Raw genomic sequence first — 17693 nt, 5'->3', positions numbered from 1 at the left:
AGAGCTCTGGTTCCAGACTCTTTTACTTCAACTGTGAGGCTCTTTCCTTCACTGTACGTATATAGCAAGGTCAGTGAGTTGGTCTCTGAGATGTTGGAGGGATCAGGGCATTTCTGTGTGCCGTCCTGTGTGTTTTCGGAAGACCCGTGGCAGTGGCTCATTCACAGATAAAATGAACCACAAATTGTCTACGCTAATTTACAGATCCGTTCAGTAAGTGAAAGGAAGCAAGTTGAGAATACTGTATAAACACTGGGTGGTGTTTTTATTTTTCTACCTTATAAAACATATAAATATTGTTGCTCAGATGCATGGTGATCAGAGATGTAATAACATTTAGCTCAGAAGGTTTCTGTTTTGAGTAATTTATCAGAGTATGAGTAATTTTTGGATAAGTAAGACTGTGAAGGCCAGCCTGGTCTTTAATTAGCTAGAAATTATTTCTTTAGAAAGAAATTAGTTCTAATTGTTGTAGTTTGGAAGGCAAAGTATCATTATCAGGAAAAATGCTGATCTGTCCCCTTTGAATCTTTAATGCCAATAATTTAGTACTTTTATCATGGAGGGTTTGCTAACCATCTTGTTTGGCCAGGCATGGTGCCTGACTTCATGGGAAGATGTGAGCAATTTGATAGTGAAGAATGTTCCTCTTTCCTACCTCCTTAGCTTTGTAACATGAAAGTCATACAAGCTGAGTTGGCCTTCCTAAAATGATGCTAAGTGGCCGACCTCATTAGCTCCAAGAGAATAAAAATAAACGCATGGCCTTCTGCGCAGAACCTAAACAGGGTTTAATAGTATTGTGCCTTCTTTCGAGAACCTATTCTCTTTTAGTTCCATTATGAACATCCCAAAACCTCAATTCCTTAAAGGAAGAATCCAGGAGACTGTAATTTTATTCTACTAGGAAGACAGCGAGCCAACTCTGGAGTTTGAATTTTATTCTGAAAGGCTTTGCTGTTCTCATCTGGATGTTGAAATGACGATTTTCAATTCCAACAATAATTACTGCTCCAGACCTCATCCTGTGGGAACCAGAAATAATGTCCAAGTGCTTTCCTGTCTGGCCACATTCCAGCCTTTCCCCTATCCCGTGATAATGGTCTGGCTATTTCTACACTCATGGCAGCCCCATCCTACAGTAACCTTGCTCCTCCGACACTAAGCCTGCCAGCAGGCCAGGAATCTGCCATCAGCTTCCCTGATCATGAGCATACAGACCAGTAGGAAGCAGCTACAGGGGGGAAAAAGACTTCCACACAAGCCTAGACTAAAATCTGCATGCACTGTGGGCCAGCTAGAAATCGGCTGCCCCTTCTAACCAATATTCCCTACTCCGTTGCCACATCTGTTTAGTAAGGAGGACTGATTTTCTAATTTTAAAGATGTGTCTGTACCAGATTCGCTAAGTAATTCACGTCCACCGGCTGCAGGCAACGCCAGCAACGTAGAAAGAAAAGCAAAAGCAGAAAATTACCTTTCTGAAAACACTTTTCTAGAACTCTGATTCTCAGTTTCCTTTCACAACTTCCCAAAGCAGAGACGTTTCTGAGGGCGTATGTGCACAATCAGCATACACAGCCGTCTGCAAGTCTGTGTAACGTCTCTGTGTATATGCTCGTTCCGCAGGGTGACTTTGAATGAAAAGGACAATTTCATGAATGCTGAAAATCTGGGGATCGTGTTTGGGCCCACCCTGATGAGGTCCCCTGAGGACAGCACCCTCACCACCCTCCAGGACATGCGGTACCAAAAGCTGATTGTGCAGATTTTAATAGAAAATGAAGATGTTTTGTTTTAATCCACCGGGGAAATGAGCTGAATGGCCCCGGCCCCATCTAAGTTGATAAGGCTAAAGGAATAAAAGCATTTCTTACGCTTGATTTGTTTTCCAAACAAGTGGCAGAATTTCCTGGACCGCAGCGGGTTGTCAAGTCGGCTCCTGTGTCTCATAGACACTCGCCTCGTCCATGTGAGAAGAGCAGGGGTGAGAGTGACCAAGGCCCTTGTCTTGGGTCTTTGCCGTGCCTCCTACGTACATCTGTTTTGCTGGAAGAGTGATTAATAAATCTTTAACTTATTAAAAAACAACAACGTAGACCTTTAAGCTTCAGTCTTATCAGTAATAAAAGGGAATTTAATTCATAGAGGTACTTGATAGTTATACGTTTTCCACTTACAAAAAGAAGACAATTCTATGTTAAATGTTAAATGAGACTTCTATTGTAAAATGTATTTTTATTTTAGCTGCGAGAATGTTACTTTATTTCAGCAAATAGAACTCAATGCAGTGCATTGATTATGACCCTGTGTACTTTGTCCCGCTTCTTGCTGTGATCCCTGAAAACGTTTACCATGAATGCAGTATTATCTTGACATACCTCTGTCCTTATCAGTGCTTTGCAATGGAAGTTCACCGGCCACCTGTGTCCCTGCTTCTGATAGTTTTTGCTGTTAAGCACACTGGCAGCTTGCTGTCGTATGGTATACGTTTATAGCAATTGTAGGATGGCCTGACACATCCACGCATCTTCTTTCCATAACAATGTTGTGGAATCCCAGAGTATGTTTTGGCATTGGCTGTAGTCTTTCCATATCGTGTGTGAATATCCCAGAATATGCAGAATGTGGTCATTTTACATAAAATGATTTGGAAACACTGGTTGAATCTGGGCCATGTAAAAAAGTGAGCACTTTCCCTGTTTTCAGGCCAGCATTCTGACTTCATCGATTAATGGCAAATTGTATTTTTGTCACACTTCTGTATTTATGAAAAGTGAATCTGCAGAATAATTGTTGATTTTTTTTTTCGTTTTTGTTTTATAAACAAGACTATTTTTAAAAGTAAGAATGAGTAAGTTGGGTTTTTACAAATATTCCTCCTTGATAAGAGTAGCTGTGTATGGATCATAATTTAATATGACTTTATTACTATAGCTCCATCTTATTGGTGATATTTATCTTAGCATGGGCTTTTCACGGCAAGATTTCTATATTTTGTAACATAGGTAAAATATTGGAAGCATCAAAACCTGTAAATCTAATTTTTTTCCCTGCCATCCAACTACAGCGTCTTTTCCTCTGATTGAGCTGATCCACGTACTTACTCGGTAGTCTGGTTTTGGAGTGACCGGAAGAGAATTACTGTGTGAGAAGTGAGCCGGAAAGAGGAGGGCGGTGCAGCTGTTGTCCTGCATGGGCTCTGTTGGCACACGGCGGGGTCAGAATGGTTCTGCTGGGTCCCTGCTCTATTGTTCCTCCCAACTGTACAGATTTGTTTGTTGTAGCTTCTGTACTTCTGGATACTGTCAAAAGATTATCTGAAAATGGTTTTATTTTGTGAAGTGAATACTACTTTGTAATTTATGATAGCGTAAATGGAAGGAAAAGCATTAAATGTATTCAATTCTTCTGTCTATCGTTTCGGAGTGTGCGAAGAAAACTGGTGTTGGGGAGCGGCAGGGTCCAGTAGGAGGGAGAATGTCTAAAACACCGTTCCCGGATGGGTTTTGGCGACAGTTTCTGTCGTCACCAAAACATGGGGAGGAAACAGACACGTCCCACTGAGTCCCCACCCTGTTGCTCACCCCTTTTCCAGTGTCCACTCTGGAGGGCCTGCTTGGGATTCTAATGCTCCGCCTTCACTGTCCCTAAGACCTGTTGCATTTATGTTTTTCATTAAAAGATGTAGGGTTTATGGGCGCCTGGGTGGCTCAGTCGGTTGAGCGTCCTACTTCGGCTCAGGTCATGATCTCACAGTTCGTGGGTTCCAGCTCCGCATCAGGCTCTGTGCTGACAGCTTAGCCTGGAGCCTGCTTCAGATTCTGTCTCTCCTTCTCTCTCTGCCCCTCCCCCGCTCACGCTTTGTCTCACTGTGTTTCTCAAAAATAAATAAATGTAAAAAAAAAAATTAAAAAAAAAAAAAGATGTAGGGTTTAGAGCAAATCCCCCCTACGTCATCCTCAGGAGAACAGGACAAGAGTTTCTGAGCCAGAAAGACCTGAGTTTGAATCCCAGATCTGTCTGTTCTCAGCTGCATGTGACCTTGGGAATGCGTTTGCTCATCTGAAAAACTGGGCAAAATGTTCTGGCTGTGACATCTTAGATGAAATGACCTAAAGCCATTAGTAACAGTTATTTCTTAGTATTATCATTATTAAGAGTGATGACTTCACAGGGAAAGAGCTATAACCTAGGGTGGGAAGGCAGAAGCAGGAGAAGAAAAGGGTTTGTCCCAGGTTAAATCCAAGTTCGAGTAGTAATAAGGGATATTATAACAGGGCTCTATACTATGTAATGAGGGTCACCTGACTCCTTTTCTTGACTGTGATTACAACACCCGATCCCCTCTCCCTTGCTTTAGTCTGAAGCTTGCTCGCCCACATTTATCTCCCCCACCATCTGGCAGACTGGCATGGCTCCTCTTACCCGGCTTGAAATTCCTGCCATTAGAATAACTCTAGTAGTGATCACCTGAGAAGAGGCAGCACTGTTTCCAGAAACCCACTGCTGTCTACAAGTGGGTTGTGGGAGGTCCAACAGGGGCAGAGTGGGTGGAAGAAGATAGTTCTCAGGAGGGGAGAAGACCCCTTTTCTTTCTCCCATTAACATAAATGGGCACCTGGTCTCCAGAACTGGGAGGGGGCCGGTGCTGAATTTCAAGGATAGCAGTCTGGAGGGCAGAGACGGAGGAGAGGACAGCATAGGGCAGTCGCATACCACACAGTTCAAGCATTGCCTAGGCTGTCCTGATTCCTACTAAAAACCCAACTCTGGTTTTAAAAATGTTCATTAATTTTCAACAAATATTTATCAAGCATTTATTAATGGGCCAGACACTGCAAATACCTGGAGGCAGGGAAGAGGCTTATCTCACTGGAAGAATTAAATAAGTTTAGTCTGGCTAGAGAGAGAAAGCTGGTCATGTTGAAGATTTGGTACTCTGACCTCAGGGAAATTGGTGCCACTCATTTTTTTTTGAATAAACAATTTTGGAATAGTTTTACATTTACAGAAAAGTTGCAGAGGTACTACAGAGAGTGCCTGTGTACTCCTGACCCACTTTCTCCTAATGTTAACGTCTTATGTAACCACCGTCCATTAATCAAAACTAAGAAACCGACACTGGCACATTACTATTAACTCCAGACTTTATTCAGATTTCATGGGTTTTCCACCAATATCCTTTTCCTGTCCTGGGATATGGTCCAGAGCGCCCCACTGCATTGGCATTAATGGGTTGTAAGGGACAGAATCTAGTTTACATTTTTAAAAGATCACTTACCTGACCGTGGATCCATCGGAGAACACGTGGGCAGACTGGGGTAGTGAAGGTTGATGTCGTTAGATGCTCTCCTTGTCATGCAGGACTGCGGTGATGTAGCCTGCATCGGTGGTAGAAAGGCAGAGACAGCTAGAATAGTCATGTTGAGGAGGCAGAGTTGAAAAGGTTTGGTTATAGGTTGGATTAAAGAATCGAGGATGATTCTCGGGGGGCTGAATTTGACAACCGGACAGGATTTACAGAAAAGAGCACAGAGGAGCTGGAGGTCTACAGGAGGGGTGGGGAAAGAATAGGGAAGATGGTGAGGTCTACTTTGGACATGGTGAAATAGAGATCACTGTGAAATTTCCAAGCAGAGATGTTTCACTGGCAATGACAGGGACAGATCCCAGCTAGAGACACGGATCTGGGAGGTAACAACTGAAACCGTGGGAGTGAATGAAAGTACTCAAGGATACAGAACAGAGAAATAGGTGACAGTCCCCATTCAGAGTTCTGTGGAGCACCAACATTCAGGAAAGAGAGGAGCAGGCAAGTGAAGTCTGTTTTAATGTAGTAAAATAAAGAGGGTCTCCGAGTGCAGTTCAGAAAGACTCTCTCCCTTGTATTCAGGTTTGTTCCACAATGTCCTAATGCATTTCTTTGTCCCACTTAGATTTTTTTGCTACACGCAAGGTACCACATTCAACCCTGTGCATTGGAGGAGTTGCTTAGTTATTCTGTAAATGCAAATAAGCTGGCGTCATTTTGCTTTTCTAAGTTGAGTTGAAAAGATGTTGTCATACTCACAGACCTCCTTCACTGCCTTCCTGCAGTTTGTACAAAGTGCTCATCCAGCAGGCATCACAAAATACCTCGACTGTGTGTTATGTCTGTCTCCATTGAAATACAAACTCCCTGAGATCGGGAGTCGAGGATCCCACTTAGCCAATCAGGCACCCTCCTGCACAGCCTGCAAGGCTCCACGCAGGCTCCCCTGGCTGAGACCTCCCCTAGCTTCCCCAGACAGAGAAAAGAGCAGATACCAGCCATAAATATGTGGAAGCACAGGAAGTTTAGAGAACTGCAGATTTGGATTTAACCAGAACACAAAGTGTGAAGGAAGAGGAGGGGAGTGAGATTAAACAAGCAGGACTGTGCCAGGAAACAAGGAACCTTGTAAGCCAAGCATAAGCCAAACTCAGAAAAGTCTGTCTAGGGACACAAGAAAGACCAGAAGACATTAAGACTAGGAATATGGGAGCTAATCAGGAAACAGAGGCATTGCCCGTGTGGCTTGGCTCCCCAGAGGAGGGATGGAGAAGAGTCAGGGATAGGAGAGAGATTTAAGAGGTTGTTAGGACCCACTGATTTGATGCCAGAATTGAAAGGAAGGAAAGCGTCACAAATGTTACCCTCCATGTCTGGTTTTTGCAACTAAATGAATATTTAAGGAAGATACGAGAATATGAGAAAGGGAGCAGGTTCGGCAGGGGAAAATCATGGGCTCAGTTTGCAGGATGCACTATGATGCTAATAGTTCACCCATGTGGAAGTGTCCAGTAGGCAGTTGGACAGGTGGTTTGGGAGCTCAAGAAAGGGGGATGAGCTGGTAGATATGACCTGGTCAGATTGCGTGGCCAGTTGAAGCAAAGAGAACCAATAGTAGGTCCTAAGAACAAAATCCAAGGGGCAGGCAGAACTAGAGAACATTGCAAGGAAGGTCAGGAATGGCCAGAAGAGGAAGGTGAGGGTCGGAGCCTAAGATGAAAGGGAAAGACGAACGTCAGGGACAGACAGAGAGGCCATAAGGGTCAAATGCTGTTCCAAGATAAGTTAATGAATCCCCTTTGGATATGGCAACTAAGGAGTCCCCGGTAACTTAACAGAAGACTTTTCAACGGGACAATGCAGTGAAAGGCAACTTGCTGAACCTTACGGAGCGAATGGGGGTGAAGAATGAAAATAACACCTACAGTCAGAAAAACAGACCCAAGTATCTCTTTCCATGGGCTTGTGCACGTCCTATGTATGATAAATCATCTATGGGAGCACATTTTTTCATTGTCGCCAAAAAAATTATTACCTTAACATACTTTCCTGAAAAATTATATACTTCAAAATCTTCATAAAGAATTAAGCGAGTGTTACTGGAACAGATTTTTGGTCACTCCAGTTACCAAGCATGAAACTTGTTTTGTTTTTTTTTCCCTACATCCTAATTTGTAAAATGGGTATAATCGTGGTTTTGTTCTAGTTCCCTAATCTGAAAATGGGCATAATAACATAATATCTGCTCTCCCCTCCCTATCAGAGTGGTTCTAAGGATCCACTGAGATCCTGAATGTGAAAACAGAAGGCTCACTATAAACTGTATGGCAATGTACAAATGTTAATTACCGTACACAGGACCATGGTTCCAAAACCAATCCCCTGCCAGGCGGGGCAAGCTCACGTTAGTTCATTAACTGGCAGGGCTAAAGGATGTGGAGACATGGGATGGAGTGGAACATTCCTGTCAGGGGCAACATGGGGCTGCAAGAATCCGAGATGCAGGCCAAACAGCCCCTCAGGGAAAGACTTGTAAGACCCCAAAGTCCATGAGGCTCCAGAGGACTTTCCACACCCATAGACCAAGGTCCCTCCGAGCCTCACCCCCGTAACCATTGAACCAACTCTATCTCTAATAAAATATTATCTGAACTGAAAGATTCCTGAGGGCAGAAATCTGGTCAACTTTGCTCACCACTCTACTCCAGCCCCCAACTGGCACGGTGCCTTGCATACAACAGGCACTCCAACCTTTTTGAAATTAGTGGCAGAATCCTTCCACAAATCCTCAAATGTCCTATAATATTTTGGTGCAATGGAGGAAGGGGTAACTCCAGAAGCAGAAGAATCTGCAAATGCATTTTGATGGGCTTTTGATCAACTGAAACTTTTAATTACTGAAGCTTGCCAATTATCCTTAACTCACCTAGTTTTTACCATAGTCTTTCTTCTTTCTGGTACGAATGATTAAGCATCAAAATAATTCAGTTTGGAGAATCTGAAGATCTAAGTCTCTAACTCAATTGTGGGTTACACAGCAAGTGATAGCTCTATTGGGCTAGGATCGAGTACAGTGTAGACTAGAAGAAGGTCAGGTGCTGGATCCCCATGCCCCCCGTGGTTACATCCAAGCGTTACCACTTTCTGAGAGTGTAACTTAGGGAAAGTTATTTTACTGATCAAGCCTGTTTTCCTTGTCATTATAATGACCTAATATCAGTACCTCTTCCATGAAGTTTATGAGGCTTAAGATAATCTATATATAGCATTCAATACAGTAACTGGGGCTCAGAGTAGGGATACAAATGTTTGTCTAGAAACTCAAGAGCTTAGGGAAACTTACAAGAATGCTTAGACCATCGCTATTCTTTCATCTATGCTATCAGGCATCACCACTTACTGCTGCCTAGCGAATTAGAGTTAAGGAGTTTTACCCATTTACTGCCCGGTGGGTTTTTAAAGCCAAGCCACACCCGGCCCGTGGTGGGATGTGGTGGGAAGGCAGCACGGTAGCCCTGCAAGAGCCCTGGATTTAGAGCCACAAGACCTGGCTCGGTCACAGATCAAGGCTTTTCACATTTCTGAGCCTCAGGTTTCTCCCCTTTGAAACGTGAAAACTAATGCCTGCCTGCTTGGCCCGCCAACCTCACAGGGTTATCGCTGAGGCCAGATGGCGTGGGAGCAGGTGTGGGGGTGCCGTCACACACCTTTCCACCACTCGGTCAGCTACGGCAGCTGCTGCCCCCGAGTGCTCCCCCTGGAGCCCCGCCGACCGTCCTGCGGCTTCAGGTCTCCGCTTACTTGGCTTCTCAGTTGCGGGCCCAGCGGACCTCCCCTTTCTTCTCCAACCCCTCTCTTTCTCGGCTGCTGGGACACCACCCACACCCCCATCCTCTGCTCGATGCCTCTGCCCATTGTCCTTCCATACCTGTCCAAATCCCCTGGCACGCTCACCAATGCTGTTTCTTGCCCTACTTTATCCACAGGCGATCACAACCTCTCTGGCTCTGAATGCTATCTGTCAACAAATAAAATAATCCCGAAGATTCAATAAGCTACCCAGTGCCCTGTAACAGATCCCTTCTGCTAAAACCAGCTAGCACGTGACCTACTGCCCACAGCCAAGAGTCCTGATGAACACTCCATGACTCCACCACTCCGCTCTTTAAAATTTTCACATCTACCATATTTGCACTGTATCAAGAGAATTTAAAACTTCAGAATGATGTGTACAATATAGTCCTTCAACAATTCTACATTACTCTGGGGCGCCTGGGGGGGGGGGGCTCAGTCGGTTGACTTCGACTTCAGCTCAGGTCATGATCTCGGGGTCCGTGAGTTAAAGCCCCGCGTCGGGCTCTGTGCTGACAGCTCAGAGCCTGGAGCCTGTTTCGGATTCTGTGTCTCCCTCTCTCTGACCCTCCCCCATTCATGCTCTGTCTCTCTCTGTCTCAAAAATAAATAAATGTTAAAAAAGAAAAGTTTTTTTTTTTTTTTTTAACGTTTATTTTTTGAGAGAAAGAGACTGAGTGCGAGCAGGGGAGGGGCAGAGAGAGGGAGACACAGAATCCGAAGCGGGCTCCAGGCTCTGAGCTGTCAGCACAGAGCCCGACATGGGGCTCGAACTCACGGACCGCGAGATCATGACCTGAGCCGAAGTCGGCTGCTTAACCGACTGAGCCACCCAGGCGCCCCCCCCCAAAAAAATTTTTTTTAAAAAACCACAATTCTATACATTACTCAGGGCTCATCACGATAAGGGTACTCTTAATCCCCTTCGCCTATTTCACCCATGCGCCCCGTCCTTTCAACCTCTCCTCTGGTAACAGTCTGTTCTCTGTATTTAAGAGTCTGGTTTTTTGTCTCTTCTTTGCTTGTTTTGTTTCTTAAATTCCACATGTGAGTGAAATCATATGGTTCTTGCCTTTTTCTGACTGGCTTATTTCACATAACATCATACCCTCTAGATCCGTCCCTGTTGTTGCAAATGGCAAGATTTCATTCTTTTTTATGCCTTCATTTTGTATATATGCCACATCTTTTTTATCCGCTCATCTGTTGATGGACACTTAGGACACTTCCATAATTTGGCTATTATACCTAATGCTGCAATCAACACAGGGGTGCATGTATCTTTTCAAATTAGTGTTTTTGTATTCTTTGGATAAACACTCAGTAATGGAATTACCGTATCATGGGATAATCCTATTTTTAATTTTTTGAGGACCCTCCATAGTGTTTTCCACTGAGGCTACCTATATACTTTTCGGAAAACTTTTATCTAGTCATACCCAGTATGCTATTTAGTATGGTGCCTTAAAGAACGGTGCATTAGCTCACTCTTTGATTTTGTAGAATCTTATGTCCAGCTTTACATGTGACGTGGAAATCGTCTATAATTGTCTTTGCCTAAACAGTCCTTTTTCAGTTTGTCTTGTAAGTAGAGTGACACTGCGTTCTCTATTCTTGTCTCTGGAAGCATCTGAATAGGATTGGTAGTTAGGGTTGGTTTCGGCTACAAGTAGTGGAGGACCCAAATTATAACAGATTAAACAAGGTAGAAGCTTATTTCTTGCTCATTTAAAACTCCGGCGGGGGGGGGGGGGGAAGCTATGGGTCTAATATGGTAGTTTCATACTCACTGGGGTCCCGGGTTCCTTCTGTCTGGCTGTTCCAGTGGGGATCTCCCAGTGCTTCCTTCACAAACCACTGCCTCCTCCTACAGGCTTCATTAAACTCTGCACAGGCCTGGCTTCCAAAGAATGGCCCTCCCCCAATATCCGTCTCTGCTGCTGGGATCACCCAACCTGGCTTGGGTGCCCTGCACGTCTAAGCCTTCCTGGGGTCCCACTTGGCTCACAGTAATGCATGTACGTCTTCCACTCATTGATAGCAGCTCAGTCAGTCCCCCACCACAGTCCTCTCCTTTTGCCTTTAGCATGAAAATAATTTTAAGTCCCCAGACTCTAGGGGACACACATAAAGCTCTCAGAGGGGTTCTGTGAACTAATCCCCACCCCCCGCTCCCGCCCCGCAAAGCTTAGGCTTTCCTTCACCAAAGAACATTCTTATAGTACTCAAAAACTCTCTAAAAAGAAATCTATTAAGCGTCTTGCTCAATCCTCTATATCCCCCCTGTATTTAACCCTCAAGGTGGGCGGTAAACTAAGGGTCACAAAAAAATGTCATACTCTTAGCATTCTCTGCACCTTCGGGCTATTAGCTATTGTGCTCAGTCTTTGGGGCCTTGTTTGAAGCTTGGTGACAAGAAAAGTCTCATTTAAAATCCTTAACATACATACATATATATATATTTTTTTTTATGTTTTTTTTTTTTTTTTGAGAGAGAGAGAGAGAGAGAGAGAGAGAGAGAGACAGAGTGTGAGTGGGGGAGGGGTAGAGAGAGAGGGAGACAGAATCTGAAGTAGGCTCCAGGCTCTGAGCTGTCAGCGCAGAGCATGACGTGGGGCTTGAACTCACAGACTGCGGGATCATGACCTGAGCCGAAGGGACGCCCAACAGACTGAGCCACCCAGGCACCCCTGTAACATATATTTTTTAAATAAAGATGTATTTTTCTGGCAATCAGGAAGAAAAAAAGTAGGTTCTGAAAATAAATATTTAGGCAGTTTACAATAGACTATCTAGCTGTAGGAAATGAACAGAAGTGCAGACTCACCCGATAGATTATTATCTATTGGCCAAGGCTATCAGATCATTCCACTTGTTCCAGAAAAACCAAACGGAAAAATAATACAACGCCTATCAACAGTGGATTTCTTAAATGACTCATGGTATTGCCACATAATAGATACCAAACATTAAAAGGAATATGTTTCTATATTAACTTGGAAATGGTTCACAGTATGCCAACTTTGAAATAGTTCTCAATATTGAGTAATGAAAGAAAATACAGGTTATGACCCTGTAACTATTGTTTAGAAGTCTACCCAGTGCGTCTGGCTCATGCAGCACGAAGGAGTAGGCTAACACCGTCATCCTCGACTCCTCCATTTTTCTTGCCCATTACCGGGAGAATAGCAGTGAAGCCTGTTGGCTTTACACAGCCATAAACACCTCAGAACTCAGCCTTTTCTGCCCTTGCCTGCCCCCCACCAAGCTCCCAGAAGTCGATCCCAACACAGCAAACAGAGGGATCCTGTGAAAATACAAGTGAGATCTGGTCCCCACACTGCCTAGAACCTTCCATTGCTTCCTCATATCACTCATAATAAAATCCAGCCTTCACAGTGGCACACGAGGCTTCCGTACGAGACTTCCCTGAATTCCTGTCAGTGCTCTGATCACCTCTCCGGCTACTAACGCCTACACTCAACTGCATTTCAGACTCCAACACGCTGGGCACACTCCTGCCTTGGAGAGTCTTGGCAGTGGCTCTTCCTTCTGCCCCAATTATCCACCTGGTTCCCTCCCTTTCCACCTTCAGGTCGGTTGATCAAAGGGGTTGAGCACACACCACCATGCCTCACCTGGAATGGCCTGGAACTCATGGTGAGAAGGATTAGCAGGAACAGGGTCACCTTCTTCAAGTACTCAGTAGACAGCCATCTTGAGCAGAGGTCTAGATGAACACTCCAAAGAGGCTGAGCTGCAAGACACCTTTTAATAGGCAAAAGGTGAGAGCGGCCTTGCAGGAGAAGAATGAAATTTTTAGATTCAAGGTCCAGCTTGCCCAAATCTTGGACTTCTTGTAGGCCCCTGGTCCCATGAGAAATTGAGTCATGGCAAAGTCCCTCCCACTGCAGGAAAGAGAAGGAGCCCAGGAGCCATCAACCCGACAGTCCTGCTTTTCACTCCACTGGACGGAGTTTAACTCTTTAAACTTAAGTTTAACTTTAAACTTTTTATTTTGAAATAATTAAAAGTTAAGAAAAAAGTATAAAGAGTCCAAAGTATCATTCGCTCTTCTTCCCCAATGGTGACATCTTATAGAACTGTAGTACATTACCAAAACCAGGAAACTGACCAGTTAAAAGACTACAGACCCTATTCAGTTTCCACAAGTGTCTAAGCCTACATTCATAGTCACATATGCATGGATGTGAATGTTGTTGTATGCAGTTTTACCCCATATACAGATTTGGGTAACCACCACCACAATCAGGATACAATCTATTACCACAAACTTCTTCCCATGGTCTCTTTGTACCCATGCCCACCCCTACCCCACTCCCCATCCACGTCCCCTGCAAATATCTCTTCTCCAGATCTATAATTTTTGAGAATGTTATATAAATGGTATCAAACAGTATGTAACTTTTTTTTGACATTGGCTGTTTCCACTCAGCACAACTTTCTGGAGATACATCTAAGTAGCTGCGTGTATCAAGAGTCAGTTCCGTTTTGAGGTTCCTCAAAAAATTAAAAATGGAACCACCCTGTGACCCAGCAATTTCACTACTAGGTATTTATCCAAGGGATACAGGTGTGCTGTTTTGAAGGGGCACGCGCACCCCCATGTTTATAGCAGCACTATCGACAATAGCCAGAGTATGGAAAGAGCCCAAATGTCCATTGATGGATGAATGGATAAAGAAGATGTGGTGTGTGTGTGTGTATATGTACACATATACATATGCGTGTGTATATACACACATACACATATACATATATGTGTGTATACACACATATACATATACATATGTGTGTATACACACATATACATATACATATGTGTGTATATATACACATATATACATGTATGTGTATATATACATATATACACATATGTGTATGTATATACATATATACACATATGTGTATATATACATATATACACATACATATATATACACATGTATACATATACATGTATATATACATATATACATATACATGTATATAGACATATATACATATACATGTGCATATGTACATATATGTATACGTATATACACATACATGTATATGTATACATACACATGTATGTATGTACATATACGTATACATATATACATATACATGTATATGTATACATACACATATGTATACATACACATATGTATACATACACATATATACATATACACATGTATACATATACATGTATATGTATGTATATACATATATATCACTAATACTCCCATCATTCATATATATACATATACATATATATGTATATATACGTATGTATACATATATATGTATATGTATATATATGAATGATGGGAGTATTAGCGATCAAAAGGACTGAAATCGTGTCATCTGCAACAACGTGGATGGAACCAGAGTGTATTACACTAAGACAAATTAGTCAAAGACAAATATCATATGACTTCACTCATATGTGGAATTTAAGATACAAAACAGATGAACATAAGGGAAGGGAAGCAAAAATAACATAAAAACAGGGAGGGGGACAAAACGTAAGAGACTCTTATTTTTTTTCTTTTTCTAAATATAATCTATTGTCAAGATAGCTAGGCTACAGTGTATACAGTGTGCTTTTGGTTTCGGGAGTAGATTCCCAAAAAAGAGACTCTTAAATATGGAGAACAAACTGAGGGTTGCTGGAGGGGTTGTGGGTGGGGGGGGATGGGCTAAATGGGCAAGGGGCATTAAGAAAGACCCTTGTTGGAATGAGCACTGGGTGTTATATGTAGGGGATGAATCACTGGATTCTACTCCTGAAATCATTATCGCACTACGTGCTTGGATGTGAATTTTAAAAAATAAAATTAAAAAAAAAAGAGTTGGTTCCATTTTTATTGCTGAGACGTATTCCATGGTATGGCATTCCCATGGTTTTACCATTCACCCAAATGAAGGACATCTGGATTGTTTCCAGTTTGGGGCTATTATGAACAAAGCCATATGAACACTCATGTACAGGTTTGTGTGTGAATGCATGTTTTCACTTCTCCAAGATAAATGCCCAGGAGTGCAACCGCCGGCTCATGTTTGCATGTTTAGCTTTTTAAGGAACCACAGAACTGTTTTCCAGAGAAGCTGAACCGTTTTACATTCTATTACTGCCAAACGTTTTCTTGTGGCCTTTGTAAATCTCTCTCCCATCTCCCTCCCTATCCACCTCTACCTCTGTCCCCGTACAGTATGTTGCATTTCCTAGAGTTTTCGATAAATGAAATCATATATAGTATGTATACTTTTTGGTCTGGCTTCTTTCCCTCAGCATCGTTATTCTCAGATTCATCCAAGTTGTAGCATGTCTATAGGTCAATTCATTCTATTGTTAAGCAGTAGTCTATAGTAAGGATAGGCCACAGGCTGTTTATACGTTTACCTATTGATGGACAGTTGGGTTGTTTCTTCCTTCCTTCCTTCCTTCCTTCCTTCCTTCCTTCCTTCCTTCCTTCCTTCCTTTTTCTTTCTTTCTTTTGGCTATTACCAATAAAGCTATTATAAACATGCAAAAAAAAGAAAAAAAAGTGATTCCATTTCTCCACATTCTGACCAGCATTTGGTGTTACCATTATTTTCTATTTTAAGCATTCTGGCAAGCGCCTGTTGGTATCTCATTGTGGTTCTAATTTGCATTTCGCTCATGGTTAATGATGCTGAACATCTTTTCGTGTGCTCATCTGTCATCTGTAACTCCAGTTGAGTGAAACATCCATTCACATCTCTTGCTCATTTTATAATTGTATTTGTTTACTGGTAAATTTTGAGAGTCTCTTATATATTGTAGGTGTAAAACCTTTGTCAGGTGTGTGGTTTGCAAATATTTTCCCCTAGTCTATAGTTTGTCTTCAGCTCCTCCTAACAGGATCTTTTCCAGAACAAAAGGGTTTTTTGGGTTTTTTTTTAGTTCTGATGAAGTCCAATTTAGCAATTTTTTATTTTATAGATCATGCTTTAAGCCATGTCTGAGAATCCTTCACCTACCCCTACATCACAGAGGTTCTATCTTTTATTCTAAAAGTTGTATCGTTTTACATTTAAAATCCGTGATCCATTTTGAATTAATTATAGTGCCATGGTTAAGGAAAAGTTTACTTTGTTCCTTTGCACAAAGGAACTCTCCAGAATAAGGGTAAAAGGAGGTCCCAGGTGAAGAGCCGTGTGCAAGTCACGGAGGATAAACAGCCCAGACTGGAACTGTGTGATGAAAGAGACAGCCACACTGGGGACTGCCACCACCCAGCCCTCTGCTGCAGCACCTTGTCCAACAAGAAAGGGGGAGGCTCAAATCTAGGAAATGCAGAATCTGACTCAAGGCATTCCCAGGAAGAAGCTATGCAGCAGGCCAGAGAGAGAGAGAGAGAGAGCAGTCCATAAAGAAGGAGAAGGAAGTGTCTGGGAGTAATACTTGGGGGAATGGAGCACATATATATTGGTTTGACTGAACTTGTAGAAAAGTGTACCAAGAAGCTATCGGAAGGTGTAAGAAAGAACTCGAAAGGGGACCAGTTGAAAGAGGGGAAGAGGGTCATTAGTAACTTCAGGAAAAGAAAAAAAGAAAGCAAATATAGTGATCTGTACCCTATAATGCTCAGTCTGAACAATATTTATACAGGCACAATATAAACATGGAGCAGTCAACTGAACAAAGGCTGTAACATGACTCTAGTGGGAAAACTGGAGGGGGAAGCAGAAGGCAAGGTATAGGAGAACCAAATCCTCAAAGACCGGAGTAGGTAATTAAAAGAGAACGCCTAATATTGATAAATCAGAGGCAAGTCTAATACACATTTCTAACCTACGTGTGCATACATTGCTTTCATAAAATAAAAACTAATTTTTGAAAACAAGGAATGCCATGTTGTCTAGCACAGCAGAGACGTGATGCTCTTGTTCCTTCCCTCCTTTGGGCACCATTCGCTGATGCAGGTTATGTATTAAGATTCCAGGAGCTAATGGGGCAGCACATGGGAAACCTATTCCTTGGCTTGCGCCCTAGCCACAGTCTGCTAGTGACCTTACTTCCAAGGATTTTGTCTTATGATTTGTTAATCCTTTTCTGGTAACATTGCTTCCAAGCTCAACTGAGTACACTTCCTCCTTAACTCCAGGTAATGCAATTTCAGTGCAGACTGGATAAAGAGTGTTCTTGAATCGCATGCAAAAAAACTTCTGCTTGATTTGATTTCATCCTTAAGTGTGTTCCTGAAGAAAAGTCAGATTCATAGCAAATTGTTGTGTATTAAATACTCTCCAGTAAATTTTAACTTTATGTTCTTGCAGGGAAAAAACTGACCCCAACCAACAATAATGACAGTGCTCTCTTAAGACTATCATTATTTTCAAAAAGCCCTTGGAAGTGATTGACTTGTACAGTTTGTTCGCATAATTTTCCCACACAGCCAATGAAAGAAATTAGTCAAGGAGAAACTAACATTTACTGAGTGCCTATTATGTGTCAGGCACTGTGCTAGGGACTTTGACAAATGTATTGTCT

General features: G+C 42.6%; 1 protein-coding gene and 1 long non-coding RNA gene across 4 annotated transcripts in view; one reads left to right on the top strand and one right to left on the bottom strand.

Annotated features, from left to right (window-relative positions):
- Nucleotides 1–3423, top strand: part of CHN2 (chimerin 2) — a 304184-nt gene extending 300761 nt beyond the window's left edge. Inside the window, exon 13 of the mRNA XM_086693622.1 lies at nucleotides 1630–3423. Within this exon, the coding sequence (XP_086549748.1) occupies nucleotides 1630–1801 (172 nt within the window). The 3' untranslated portion in view covers nucleotides 1802–3423. The remainder of the gene's footprint in view (nucleotides 1–1629) is intronic.
- LOC147583160 (uncharacterized) lies at nucleotides 1912–15786 on the bottom strand. Of its 3 annotated transcripts, none has more exons than XR_015245961.1 (4): nucleotides 15579–15786; nucleotides 12805–12934; nucleotides 3108–5384; nucleotides 1912–2049 (listed from the first exon to the last, which is right to left on the bottom strand). It is a non-coding gene; the product is annotated as an uncharacterized LOC147583160 (long non-coding RNA). The 3 variants fall into 3 exon arrangements; XR_015245962.1 differs by lacking the exon at nucleotides 15579–15786 and having other exon boundaries at nucleotides 3108–4672; nucleotides 5285–5384; nucleotides 12805–13873; XR_015245959.1 differs by lacking the exon at nucleotides 15579–15786 and having other exon boundaries at nucleotides 12805–13874.
- Between the last annotated feature and the right edge of the window lie 1907 nt (nucleotides 15787–17693).

This window comes from Puma concolor, chromosome A2, assembly GCF_028749965.1.
Source record: "Puma concolor isolate L17-30 chromosome A2, mPumCon1.1.hap2, whole genome shotgun sequence".
Lineage (NCBI taxonomy): Eukaryota > Metazoa > Chordata > Mammalia > Carnivora > Felidae > Puma > Puma concolor.
Note: the sequence above shows the minus strand (reverse complement) of the source record. Positions and strands in the feature narration are given on the sequence as shown.